General features: G+C 42.4%; 1 protein-coding gene across 1 annotated transcript in view; it reads right to left on the bottom strand.

Moving 5' to 3' along the window:
- Positions 1–15,248, bottom strand: part of LOC139442071 (mitochondrial 2-oxodicarboxylate carrier-like) — a 65,995-nt gene that overhangs the window by 37,723 nt on the left and 13,024 nt on the right. The window contains exons 2-3 of the mRNA XM_071222852.1: positions 14,168–14,300; positions 7,945–8,074 (exon numbers count right to left, since the gene is read on the bottom strand). Coding sequence (XP_071078953.1) covers positions 7,945–8,074; positions 14,168–14,300 — 263 coding nt within the window. The remainder of the gene's footprint in view (positions 1–7,944; positions 8,075–14,167; positions 14,301–15,248) is intronic.

The following is a 15,248-nucleotide window of genomic DNA, read 5'->3' as shown; positions in this document are numbered from 1 at the left end:
AAATATCTAAGAGGTTGGAAGATGGATATTAATTCCAACATGGATGTTAACGATATTAAGCCCATCATATCGAGTAAAATTAACGAGGAGTTAGATGATTTACATAGTATAAAATACCAGATGACGATTAAAATGTTATTGACTAAAAGTAACACAGACGATAGCACCGAATATACCGAACCATATTTCCGTAGCAATCAAGAAGTTATAACCGAATCCGATACTATAAAAGCATCATTAGATACATCAATTCAGAGTATACAGGAAACTTTAGAACGTTGGACTAATAGAGGTTCGGGTTGGGGTGTGGATAAAATCGATAGTTTATATTTAGATATAGCAAATTACATGCCTTTCAAAGGTGGATCTTATATAGATTTACCCCCGTATTATAAGAAGAAAAAAGCCATAATTAACGTAAAAAATAAATCTGATGACTGTTTAAGAATGATGATAAGATCTGCATTGTTCCGCGTAGATTCTAAAATTGCAAATAGACCTTCTAGCTATCCCCAAAAGGATGGACTCAACTTCGATGGTATAGACGAACCTACACCAATATCACAAATTGATAAGGTGGAAAAGCAAAATAATTTAGCTATAAATGTTTTCGGACATTCTAAAGGAATTGTTGTACACAGGATAAGCTCCGCTCCGGAACATATCACAAGAATAAATTCATTTCTGATCTAAAAAGATGGAAAATATCATTATACGTGGATAAAGAGCTTAAACAGGCTATTATACGATCAAACTAAATATAAGGGAATGAAATATTTCTGCGAAAGATGCCTACATGGGTACAGCAGACAAGATCTATTAGAAGCGCATAAAGAAGACTGTAGAGGTGTTGGACAAACCGCTATTAGGATCGATATGCCTAAAGAAGGAAAAAATATATTAAAATTTGAACATTATTGTAATCAAATGCCAGTACCGTACGTAATTTACGCGGACTTCGAAGCGCTTATCAAACCCATAGAAAATAATCAAGATAATAATCAAGATAATAGTTTTATGTACAAAACTCAAGAACATATTCCTTGTGGGTTTGGATATATAGTTGTAAGGTATGATGGGAAAACAAACCAGCCCGTGATTTACAGAGGTCCTGATGCAGCGGGAAAGTTCCTAGAATATCTACAAAATGAAGAGAGAATAATCAGGGAAAAATTATCGTGTAAGAAACCCATGTGTATGACGAGGGATGATTGGAGGGCCCATAAGAAGTCAACGAGTTGTCATGTTTGTAATAAACCCCTGGATGGGGATTCCGTAAGAGATCATTGCCACGTCACGGGTAATTATCGGGGGGCCACGCATAACGAGTGTAACTTGAAACTAAAAATGAATTCTCAAACAATACCCATCCCCGTTGGGTTTCATAACCTTAGGGGATACGATTCACATCTCATTATGCAAGCTATCTCAAAGACCGACGGCGGTTTAACATGCATTCCTAACAATATGGAAAAATACATATCGTTCTCGTTGACTAAACCTATACATTAAAGGGACAAGGATGGGAAATCTAGAATAAAGCAAAGTAATTGGCTTAGATTCATAGACTCCGTACAGTTTCTGTTATCTTCCCTGGACAATTTAGCTAATGCGAACAATCCCGATGACTTTGCGATAACAAATCAATATACCGATAAGATAACTCGTCATTTGTTGCTTAGAAAAGGTGTATATCCCTACAAATATATGGATGATTGGTCTAGCTTCGAAGAAACTGAATTACCACCCCTTGAATCATTCTAGTAACTTAACAGAATCTAAAATAACAGATGCCGATTATGAACACGCTCTGACGGTCTGGGATAAATTAGGTTGTAAGAATTTAGGCGATTATCACGATCTGTACTTGAAAACCGATGTACTGTTACTCGCCGATATATTTGAGATATTTAGAAAGACATGTTTAAAACAATATGGCTTGGACCCGGCATGGTACTATTCCAGTCCCGGACTATCGTGGGATGCATTGTTGAAGAAGACCGGCATAGAACTAAAACTACTCACAGATTACGATATGCACTTGTTTATTGAGAAAGGATTAAGAGGGGGTATATTGATGGCAGCGAAAAGGTATTCTAAGGCTAATAATAAATTAGTGGATGGATACGATCCCAGTAAACCCGACACGTACATATTATATCTCGACCCCAACAATTTGTACGGATGGGCTATGAGTCAACCTTTACCCACGGGTGGTTTTGAGTGGGTCGATGATATCCATAATATCAATGTGAATGATATCCATAATAACGATGCGAATGGTACATACTAGAAGTTGACTTGGAATATCCAAGTTCGTTACATAAAGACCATAACAGTTATCCGCTAGCTCCCGAAAGATTAATGGTTAATAAAGATTGGATGTCGGAATATCAACGCTTCTTGATGGGTAATAGTAGGTTAGCTAACGTAGAAAAACTCATACCAAATTTGATGGATAAGACAAAATATATAGTTCACTACAGAAATCTCCAGTTGTATCTATCGTTAGGTATGAAACTTAAGAAAATACACAGAGTTCTAAAATTTGATCAAAGCCCTTGGATGGAGCCCTATATAAGGTTGAACACAGATTTAAGAAAGATAGCTACCAGCGATTTCGAAAAGAATCTGTATAAGCTCATGAATAACTCAGTATTTGGTAAAACTATGGAGAATCTAAGGAAGCGTGTTGATGTTAAATTAGTCAGATCTAATGAGGAAGAAAGACTCTGGAAACTTATAGACAGTCCGGCTTTTAACAGAAGCAAGATATTTGATAACGACTTAGCCGTGTTGCATATGCTGAAGAGTAATATAAAATTCAACAGACCGGTGTACGTCAGTATGAGTATTCTTGACTTGTCAAAACACTTAATGTATGACTTTTATTACAACGAACTTAAGAAGCAATACGGCGACAGATGCGAGGTGTTATATACCGACACAGAATATTTTTATTACATTTAGGCTCATCTAAAGCAATGATTGGCCCCAGGTATTGGTGAGCTAGAGTCAATTTAACTTAAATTTCATGACTATCATTGAATCGCATAATCATTTTGGCATAAAAAATGCCCCCTGTAGTAGCGGTATAGGTATATAAATCCAGCTCCAGTGGAGTTGCGGCAGAACCCCTATTACCTATACTACTTCATTTACTCAAACCCTGTCTGGTTCTTGTGTATCTAAATACTCAAACCTGATCTGGTTCATTCCCGAAGTTTCGTCAGGGTTTACCGGGTATTGCTGGTAGATACAGAATTGAAAACATAAGAATACTTTATGTTATCATATTCAAAACATGAAAACAAAAAAAGATGTATCATTAATACAGTCCTTAAACAATTCGTATTGCTTATGTTTTACAATATCAAAATATTTGTTCCTTTCTGTCATTGAAATTCTGAGTATCAAAACGCACAAATATTAAAGGAATAAAATTAGATGGCATACATCATAAACTAGGACAACATGCTCATGATGCCTTGCTCTTCTTAGAGGGCACTGACCACAGCCTTAAAGTCTGTTTTTTTAACCAAATCAATATGGATTGGCTCAATGACAGGAAGTAAGGTCAAACTATGTCAAAACTTTACATTAGATTGGCAATGGAAAGTTTTGGGGACAACTATTAATGCTCAATACGATGCTTTGTGGGTAATTAACACAAGGAAAGGAATTGAATCTATTCACAGAATTCTAGGGCATTGGAGAAACAGAAGCCCAACTCCAACGGCTAAAATAACAGTTATTAAAACATTAGCATTATTAACAGTGGTCATGTATTATCTGCCTTACTTAATCCACATACCAGTACGACATATATTGAAGAACAGAAAAAAATCTTCTACAGATTCATCTGGAATGGTAACCCCTGTAAAATACCTATCCAGGTAATTGTATTATTTGGCCAAATATTGGGAGATTCAAGTCCAAGATTATCCAGTTTGGCAAGATGCCGTCTCGCCATGGCATAAGACTACATTCGTTAGCCTTCCGTGCAGACTTCACAAGGTCAATTCCAGCTTGTGACCAATGTTTTTCACGACATCGTTCTATCATAAAGGTAAATGATAGGGGGCAAAAAGAATCCTACATGAACTTTTATGGCTCCTCACTTTGTTATGGGTATAAATAGGTGTAAGAAGGGCATCCACACTATTTGAGATCTGTGTAATTCTGATTACAATATATAAAAGCAGAGTTCCAATGGGCATCACAAACACATGCCTACCATGATTAATGTTGCTATGTCCCCCAAGCTTTGGGCTGCTGAGGGGTCAAATAGTAGAAAGCCATGATGGTGAATTGCTCTATTCACTTTACTGTGTAACATTTCTCGAACAGAAAGCACTATTAGATTTAAATGTCGCATGAAAAAGAACCAGCAAGGTTTAAATCTTTGTAAGATGCGATGTTAGAAAAACACAAGTACCTCTGAATATAACGCAAGCGATGTCTCGTATTATTGTACAAAGTATTCATTTGCAGTGGTGTTCCCTTGAACTGGCGTCTCCAAACTAGCCTCATTAGGACTTAGGACTTAGAACTTACATTAGCTATCTTGACATATTGGAATTTATTGTGACATCAGGTTCACTGCACAGTGCACATGGGTGGAAACAATGACATGCCTGACTAAGATCCCAATAAACACTGTAATTAAGTACCACAGTGCTTCTCACAAAGTTCAATTTCAAGGGCAGTTAGTTTGCTTACACAAGTTGATCAAGCAGCTATGACTGTCACATACGGTGTATTACAGAGTATTTGTTCTTAGTAGCCTGTTAAATAATCTTATAATTACAAGGAAAACCTTGCTCACCCATGCATGTACAATAACAGCAGATATGCTGAATATGTAACACTATTACATTCAAAGGAATGCACTAATTTGTGTAACAACACTTGGAACCGGAATAAGCTTTGCCATTGACCTGATGTATCTTGTTTGGATATGCCTTACTTGTAATTTCCTGCTTTTAATTTCAATGAAATAACATAAACCTAATAATTCATGTGTGACAGACTGCCTAGAAAGGTTGAGCTGCATTCCGGAACTTCCGGAAGCATAAGCAGTCGTCCTATCAGACTCGCTAAGTTCACCTCAAGCCATCAGTGGCAGAAACTCAAACTCCAGGCCAAACACAGTCAACAATATTCTATACGAATATGAACAACTATCGGACCAAGGGCAACAGGTGCAGCTGTGTTAGATCCCCTCTCACATAGATATTCATGGAAATGAAAAAGCAGACTCACTGGCGAAGCTAGCTCTAGACAAAGTGGTTATACAGCCTATTCCCTTTAGTAAACTAGAGATCAAAATCAAAATCAAAGCCTCCATAGCAGAAAGATGGCAAGTCCAATGGGACGCAAGTAAAATCGGCAGATGGCTATAGAAAATTCAACCCAAGGTCCAACAAAAGCCAAACTCATACTCAAATGAAAGGAAAATTGAAATTGATATCTCACGCCTCAGACTCAGTCACAAAAAGCACTATGAAAAGGTTTGTTCATCTTGCAATCAGACTGAAACCATTGCTCACGTGTTACTAAAATGTCAAGACCATGCCCCAGCCCGGGCTAGGTTAAAACAAGAATAGCAGTTACATCCGCTATCTGTCATAGTTCTCCTGAAGCCAAGAGATGAAATAGCGAAGGCCAAACTAACTCTATTTCTGAGAGATGGACAGCTACTCGAACGTATATAAACAGAGCAGCCAAGGATAAAAATGAAATCACATCAATATAAGAAAATAGAAATGATATCAATACAAAAACAGAAATTATGTGAATACCAAACTCACAATAGATATGAGTAACCTACTAACACACAGGAGTCCCAAAGAGGGACAGGTCAGCCGAAATTGCTTAGGCAGAAGGTCACCTCCTAAACACTTAATGCAACAACAACAACAACAACAACAACAGACTCAAGCCTGTAGTGATCAATCTCCCTTGCTGTGCATCTGATCAAAGTCACCCGGTACTTGCTGCCCTCATGGCTCCCAGCCTGCTGGGATGGTCGGTGTTACTTCTTGGTTGCTGTCACCTCCTCTGATATTGCTACCAGTCCTGGGTCATGGGGTTGTCTTCCTCGATCCTGGGATGGTAATTCACACTGACTGAATTAAACATTGTTAGAGCTGACACTGTGTTCCTGGCTGCTTCCAGGGATCCTGAAATATCATCTTGTGTGCAGCTAGACTCCACAGTACATCTGGCATCTTCCCCAGACAAGGGAGTTAACTGACTAAAAGTCCAGTTTCCACCCTTGCCGAACTAGGCTGGAATTTCTGGGCTCCATCGTAGCGCTACCAGTGGCTGTTACCAGTTATGTCCCTCTATGTCCCACCTATTGACCAATCCGATTCTACCTCTCATATTACTTGCAATTTGGTTCAAACAAAATGGTCTTACTCTGCGAAGTGCATCAAATCACATGAGCACCTTGATTAAAAACATGAAAAGTTTTGGAAAATTTCTACAGATGGCATGTTGATGGTACACATGCTTTACAAATCCTGCAATCACTCATCACTCCAACTTCTAAATGCCACTGAAAGAAGAAATCCTGCAATTGACCGAAATCTGCACAGCAGCTGACAAACCGGATGTCAATTTCGTTAGGTGATTCTGATTTGACTATGCATGGACTCGTTAGTCTAGCCAAAACATAAATTCCATAATTCCAGCCCACTTTGGCATGGGTGAAAACTAGACTTTTATAGTCAGTTAGCACCCTTGCCTTGGAAAGAAGTACATCTGGTAGATTGGCACTTCTAGCAGGATTGAGCATCTCTGGTGATCATAAAGTGCCAACACTAATTAAAAGCTGAAGGACGTGACACCATTTTGTTTTCAACAAACAACGATGACCATCCCAGCCAATAGTTTCTAAGGTAAACTAATCCTCTTCAGCTATAATGCAAGTGAAAACCACCATGTAGTTTACGAGTAATATTCATAATTATGTGCTACAATAACAATTATTTTTTATTCTAACAGAAGCCAGAAGCAAACAAGAGACAAGTGAGGTTTTCCCACCTTGTACATGTGCAAGAGGCTCAGGAAGGTAGGTACTATTAGTATCTCAACTAGTTAAGGATAGTTTACAGAGGACTTTTGTCGAATATCTGAAGATTTTTAAAGTGTCAAGAGAGTGGAAATACAGGAATTGGCAGTTTTAGTGTCAACACTTCTTCATGCAGATCACCAAGATTGGTTATAGCGGGACTATGAGACCACAGCATGCAGTCAAACAGTCTTTCTCATCACACTGACTTTGACATCAAGTTTAAAGTGTCATAATAATCAGAAATAATGTTTCTTTATTTATTCATTCAAGGGAATTCAAAGGGGTTTCCCCAGGAATGCGGAAATATCAGTTCACAGTACCTCTCTGCCTGTGGAAAAGTTGTATACCGTGTAAACTTCACATTAAAAGTTATGAATTCATATATTCTGGGGCTGTGTTTATATACACAAGGAGATACCTCTGCTATGCCACACTGATGCCATGTAGAAATGAATGAAATTTGTGATTTATGAAGTATTTTAGAATTTCAGCAGACAATTAGTGATTGTGCAAATAAAATATTTTAAGGTCTAAAAAAGGGTTTGAAAAAAGTGAGAATGAAAATTCATTACTGTTTAATAATTGTACTTACCAAATACTTTGAATGAAAAATGGGGTACTGATGTGAGAACCAGGGATTACCAAATTACTAAGTAAACAGCTTATAGATGTGGCAAAATTGCTAAGAACATATTTCAAACTCAACTAAGCGAATTGATGGCTTCATATCTATCCTTATACATGATTGACTTATTCACGCTAATTTCCAACTTTGGATTATAACCTAAGTTGTACAGACATATTGGCCATATAACAGATTGTTAAGTCACACAGGTGAGCTAGTACTCCTGAACACTCACCACAGGCTCGATGAGGTAGTTACCATATGAAAACATGTTCTTGTAGCGTTCAAATGTGAAGAATTTTACAGCTCTTTTTGGTGTTTCTGCCATTAAAGGTGGCAGGATCCCCTTGTAGAAGGACAGAGGCCTGGAACAGAATCTACACTGCACAGGGAATCATAGTGCTGGCTAGACAGCTGCTGCACCTCTCACCACCATGCAGAATCTACAGTAGACAGGGTATCAGTGCTGGCTAGACAGCTGCTGCACCTCTCACTACCATGCAGAATCTACAGTAGACAGGGTATCAGTGCTGGCTAGACAGCTGCTGCACCTCTTACCAGCATGCAGAACCTACAGTAGACAGGGTATCAGTGCTGGCTAGACAGCTGCTGCACCTCTCACCAGCATGCAGAATCTACAGTAGACAGGGTATCAGTGCTGGCTAGACAGATGCTGCACCTCTAACCACCATGCAAAATCTACAGTAGACAGGGTATCAATGCTGGCTAGACAGCTGCTGCACCTCTCACCACCATACAGAATCTACAGTAGACAGGGTATCAGTGCTGGCTAGACAGCTACTGTACCTCTCACCACCATGCAGAATCTACAGTAGACAGGGTATCAGTGCTGGCTAGACTGCTACTGCACCTCTCACCACCATGCAGAATCTAAAGTAGAAAGTGTATCAGTGGTGGCTAGACAGATGCTGCACCTCTCACCACCATACAGAATCTACAGTAGACAGGGTTTCAGTGCTGGCTAGACAGCTACTGTGCCTCTCACCACCATACAGAATCTAAAGTAGAAAGTGTATCAGTGGTGGCTAGACAGATGCTGCACCTCTCACCACCATACAGAATCTACAGTAGACAGGGTATCAGTGCTGGCTAAACAGCTGCTGCACCTCTCACCACCATGCAGAATCTACAGTAGACAGGGTATCAGTGCTGGCTAGACAGATGCTGCACCTCTCACCATCATGCAGAATCTACAGTAGACAGGGTATCAGTGCTGGCTAGACAGCTACTGTACCTCTCACCACCATGCAGAATCTACAGTAGACAGGGTATCAGTGCTGGCTAGACAGCTGCTGTACCTCTAACCACCATACAGAATCTACAGTAGACAGGGTATCAGTGCTGGCTAGACAGCTGCTGTACCTCTCACGAGCATACAGAATCTACAGTAGACAGGGTATCAGTGCTGGCTAGACAGATGCTGCACCTCTAACCACCATGCAAAATCTACAGTAGACAGGGTATCAGTGCTGGCTAGACAGCTGCTGCACCTCTAACCACCATACAGAATCTACAGTAGACAGGGTATCAGTGCTGGCTAGACAGCTACTGTACCTCTCACCACCATGCAGAATCTACAGTAGACAGGGTATCAGTGCTGGCTAGACTGCTACTGCACCTCTCACCACCATGCAGAATCTAAAGTAGAATGTGTATCAGTGGTGGCTAGACAGATGCTGCACCTCTCACCACCATACAGAATCTACAGTAGACAGGGTTTCAGTGCTGGCTAGACAGCTACTGTACCTCTCACCACCATACAGAATCTAAAGTAGAAAGTGTATCAGTGGTGGCTAGACAGATGCTGCACCTCTCACCACCATACAGAATCTACAGTAGACAGGGTATCAGTGCTGGCTAGACAGCTGCTGCACCTCTCACCACCATGCAAATTCTACAGTAGAAAGGGTATCAGTGCTGGCTAGACAGATGCTGCACCTCTCGTCACCATGAAGAATCTACAGTAGACAGGGTATCAGTGCTGGCTAGACAGCTACTGTACCTCTCACCACCATGCAGAATCTACAGTAGACAGGGTATCAGTGCTGGCTAGACAGCTACTGTACCTCTAACCACCATGCAGAATCTACAGTAGACAGGGTATCAGTGCTGGCTAGACAGCTACTGTACCTCTCACCACCATACAGAATCTAAAGTAGAAAGGGTATCAGTGCTGGCTAGACAGATGCTGCACCTCTCACCACCATACAGAATCTACAGTAGACAGGGTATCAGTGCTGGCTAGACAGCTGCTGCACCTCTCACCACCATGCAGAATCTACAGTAGACAGGGTATCAGTGCTGACTAGACAGCTGCTGTACCTCTCACTACCATGCAGAATCTACAGTAGACAGGGTATCAGTGCTGGCTAGACAGATGCTGCACCTCTCACCACCATGCAAATTCTACAGTAGACAGGTTATCAATGATGGCTAGACAGCTGCTGCACCTCTAACCACCATGCAGAATCTACAGTAGACAGGGTATCAGTGCTGGCTGCTGTACCTCTCACCATCATGCAGAATCTACAGTAGAAAGGGTATCAGTTCTGGCTAGACAGCTGCTGTACCTCTCACCACCATACAGAATCTACAGGAGACAGGGTATCAGTGCTGGCTAGACAGCTGCTGCACCTCTAACCACCATGCAGAATCTACAGTAGACAGGGTATCAGTGCTGGCTAGACAGATGCTGCACCTGTCACCACCATGCAGAATCTACAGCAGACAGGGTATCAGTGCTGGCTAGACAGATGCTGCACCTCTCACCACCATGAAGAATCTACAGTAGACAGGGTATCAGTGCTGGCTAGACTGCTACTGCACTTTTCACTACAATGCAGAATCTACAGTAGACAGGGTATCAGTTCTGGCTAGACAGATGCTGCATCTCTCACCACCATGCAGAACCTACAGTAGACAGGGTATCAGTGCTGGCTAGACAGCTGCTGTACCTCTCACCACCATGCAGAATCTACAGTAGACAGGGTATCAGTGCTGGCTAGACAGATGCTGTACCTCTCACCACCATGCAGAACCTACAGTAGACAGGGTATCAGTGCTGGCTAGACAGCTGCTGCACCTCTCACCACCATGCAGAACCTACAGTAGACAGGGTATCAGTGCTGGCTAGACAGCTGCTGTACCTCTCACCACCATGCAGAATCTACAGTAGACAGGGTATCAGTGCTGGCTAGACAGCTGCTGCACCTCTCACCACCATGCAGAATCTACAGTAGACAGGGTATCAGTGCTGGCTAGACAGCTGCTGCACCTCTCACCACCATGCAGAATCTACAGTAGACAGGGTATCAGTGCTGGCTAGACAGCTGCTGCAACTCTCACCACCATGCAGAATCTACAGTAGACAGGGTATCAGTGCTGGCTAGACAGCTGCTGTACCTCTCACTTCCATGCAAAATATACAGTAGACAGGGTATCAGTGCTGGCTGCTGCACCATGCTTTATTCTTTGCACAAATATTAAGTACTGACCAAACATAAGACATGGCAGTGCTAGTAAAATCCTTGATATTTTCATCCTGCATTACTCCTTAATGCATATTACTGCTTGTTCTTGACAGAGAAAAGAGCTGTGTGAAGGTCCAAAGGAAGTGACGTCATGGATCCTCACATTACTCTGGAGTCCGGACATCGGAAGGCATCGTGGGGAGGCAGCTCTGTGATGGGTGGTTCTTTTTAGATGCAGTAATGCAGGATAAGTATACAAATATATAAAACAAATATCTAGGATTTCACTAGATTTTTTACTTATCCTGCATAACTCCTTAATGCATCTTTATCCGACGGAATCGGTGAAGGGAATACCTTCAGATGTGGACATCTTTTTTCCAGAGTCTGTTCCCTCAGCCAATCCTTGGCTGTGTGGTCGGCTTCTCCATGGCTTCCCTCAGCCCGCCTTCGGCTGTATCGTGGCATTATTGACCATTACATGGAAGAGTCAGGTATGTGTTGTGTCCTGGTACTACGCAGCTATCGACGATAATCCTAAAGTTAACACCATAAACTGGAGTACCGAGCCGTATGCAAGTGGGGCATGAACCTTCTAGTCCAGGGCATAACGCCAGAGGCGACGTGTAGTAGTGGTGTCCTGTTGAGCCACTACTAACGGACCAAGCTGTGCGTGCCTTGCACATCCTCCAATGCGACATCTCACAGATGGTGACTGGTGACGAAACACGACCTCCAAGATGACAGTTGCAGTTGCTGTGTAGCGCCATGGTGGAGGCGACCGCCTGGGTCTCATGTGGGTTGTTGGAGCTTGGGTGGTCCAATCCCGCGGCCTTGAAGGCCTGGTGAATGATGGCTCGTAGCCAGATCGTGTTGCGGCTGCCTTCTGCTCGCGAGGTTGCAGATACCGGTATGGAGGGGCGTCGTCGTTATCTATGGCGTTCCTTGCATCGTCTGATGTAGCAAGGGAGCGCTCTAACTGAAATAGACAGAGCTCTTGTTCATCTTCCACGCCCACAATCGAAGATTGGGGAGGGATGAGGAACAATCTGTCTGGCTGTCCTTGATACTTGGCAATGAAGTCCCAGCACAGTCCAAGTCGCAGTCCTGTGCTCCATGCTCAAAGTGGACGTGCGTGACGTCGAAGGCATATAGCTCACTGACACGGGCTGCTGTAGCAAGCGCCAGTAGGAAGAAGTCTTTTTTGTCAGATTGTAGAATGATGTTGTTTCGAGGGGCTTGAAGGGTGGGTCTCTCAGCGAGGTGAGAATGACATTCTTCAAGTGCCAACCTGGTGGACGAAAGTTCACCTTTCGTCTTCCTGCGGAGCAGAGCCTGGAGTTCCGAGATTTTCGTCACACGCTGATCTTCCGGAACTGCCAGGACGGAGTTAAATGCCACAAGGTAGGTCGTGATAGTACTACCCTCGAAGCTTATGCTGGTGGCGAAGATAGAGCATGAACTCGGCCAGGAATTGAGGCGATGCAGATGTGAGATCTTGTTGTTTGCCCCTGCAAAAGCTCTCAGGATTGCCACTTGTTGTCATAGAGGCTCCTAATAGTCAGGCGATGCGCCATCGTGATGGCCCTAGCCGCTCTGGCCGAGTAGCCTTTGGCATTCAGTGCTCTCTGTAAATGGACCAGACATGGCGGAAAAGCGTATGCTGTTAATACTTCCCAGGGGACGCTGAAAGCGTCACCTGCCCAAGCCAGGGGATCCAGGACCGGTGATACGTAGGCCGGGATCTGGCAGTTCTGGCTGGTGGTGAAATAAGTCTTGTTTGGTCTCGACAAAGAAGAGCAAAGGCGTCTGGGTGAAGCTTCCACACTGTGGGAGAGACCTTGCCTGGCTGAGATAGTGCATTCGCTAGGATGTTTCGGCAGCCCAGAATGTGTTGAATGTGATCCCCAGATAATCCACCAGGTGAAAAAATGTCTGTTGAAGGAGCAAGGTCAAGTGAGTCGTTCCCTGGTTCCGTAGGCACCATATGACGATTATGTTGTCCTTTGAGAAGAACATCTGAGGGCCTGCTTCCAATGAGCGATGGCCAAGATAAGCGCCTCCAGTTCAAGGTTGTTGATATGCCATAGGCGCTGATCAGCAGACCACAGCCCCGAGGCGACCTGTTCTTCCAGGTGTTCACCCCATCCCTGCGGGGAAGCGTCTACAAATAGGCGCAGACAGGTCGTAAACCCTGTCAGGAACTCACCGACTAAGACATTTGATTCCACCGTCCACCACCGTAGATGATGCTTGAGGTGATCCGGGAGGACGATGCATACCGAGGGGTCTGGCGCCTGATCCTGATGTAGGGAGCCAGGAACATTTGAACAGTTGGAGTTGGAGCCTTCCTCTGTAGGTCAAGTCCTGCGCTGAGGTTAGGAGGCCCACGAGACATGGTCAGGTGTGACTGCATGCGCTCAAGACAAGAAGAATATAGAACACGAGCCAGTTCACAACTAGCTGGCCATGTAAAATTTTCAAGATGGCTACTTGAAACAAGAAGACACCTGGGATTATCCATTGTTTTCTTTTGGGCAAACGCCAGTAAGTGTCCAAAAAATGTTATGCACATGTTTATCAAACATAGAATGTACAATACATACCACAACACAAAGACAATAAACATTAACTTAAATAGCAAACACATGAGGGTTTGAACAAGTTTATGCTACAGCAAAAACACAGGTCTTGACTCAGCAAGTGACAAGAGTAATGTGAGGATCCGTGACATCACTTCCTATGGTCACGTGGGAGCTGCGGGATAGGGTTGGCCTCTCAGCTAGTTGGAACAACTTCTTCAAGCACAGACCTTCACACAGCTCTTTTCTCTGTCAAGAACATGCAGTAATAGGCATTAAGGACTAATGCAGGATAAGTAAAAAATAATCAGAATACTAGGTTTACTGATGAAATCATTTGACAACTTCACAAATATATTGAGAGTGACAATAATTAAATAGTTACCCTTCACTCCTGTACATCTTCCTGACACAGTCAGCCATAGAAGTGTATCTCTGGGGGTCATCTGGCCCACGCTGAATCTGGAACCTGGTCTTGATGAGGTCAAGCGGATGCATGATCGACACTTCCACAAACCCTAAACACACAAAGCACACAATGTAAATGATTTTTCTCAGATCTCAAATAAATAAAAACATATTTCATTCTTACATGATTTTTGAAAATACTCGATTCTTATTGGTCAATCAGAGGTATTGTTACGCAGTATTTTTCAAACTGACTTTATTTTGACAAAAACTTTTAGAATACGTGGTCTATTTCACGTGTCCTTCGATTCCCACGTTCTACAACATCCGCGAAGCAAACAGTGTTTTCATGAACTCAAACAAGTTCTCCAGAACATTCCCCCAAACAAATGATAGATCCCAGTCTATCATTTCAATTATTAGTTGTTAGTAACAAAAAGCATATATACATACATATTTGAATACTATGCAACTTAAGTGTTCCACACATATCCTGAAAAACAAAGCAGTCATTTCAACATTTAGTGTTTTACATATGAAAATATTCCATTTGGAAGCATGTAAACTCACTGGTAAGAATAATGTTCATTGTCAGAAAAAGCACATTCTGTATCATGAAATGAAAAATTATCACTATACAGTCATTCGAAATACGTTCCTTGAATGTCCATCATTACATAAAATCTCTCCTGTCTTGAGTCCTTTGAATCCTCTATCCATGAACTCTTCGTAACCTCTATCCATGAACTCTTCTTTGAATGCTCCAATCACAATTTTTTCTAATCCTCTATCCGTGAATTCTTCTATCCGTTCCTTGAATACTTCTGTTGGTCTTCTTGAAGCCTTCTCCAACGGTATTTTCTGACACATTCCATTCCTGTGGACACTCTTTTGTCACTGGTCTTTTCACGACACCCTTACTGGTCTGTATGTCAATAACTCGAATGTGTCCCGTCTCTTCCTGGATGTGATTCGTCCGGTGATCCAACTGCCTACAGGTGACTGAGGGGAGATAACCAGAACAAGATCTTCTACTTCAAGATCACAGCTTGGTATAA

Source organism: Haliotis cracherodii, unplaced genomic scaffold (genome assembly GCF_022045235.1).
Source record: "Haliotis cracherodii isolate W230 unplaced genomic scaffold, xgHalCrac1.p SCAF_5, whole genome shotgun sequence".
NCBI lineage: Eukaryota > Metazoa > Mollusca > Gastropoda > Lepetellida > Haliotidae > Haliotis > Haliotis cracherodii.
The sequence above is the reverse complement of the archived record's forward strand: the minus strand, read 5'-3'. Positions and strand labels throughout refer to the sequence as shown.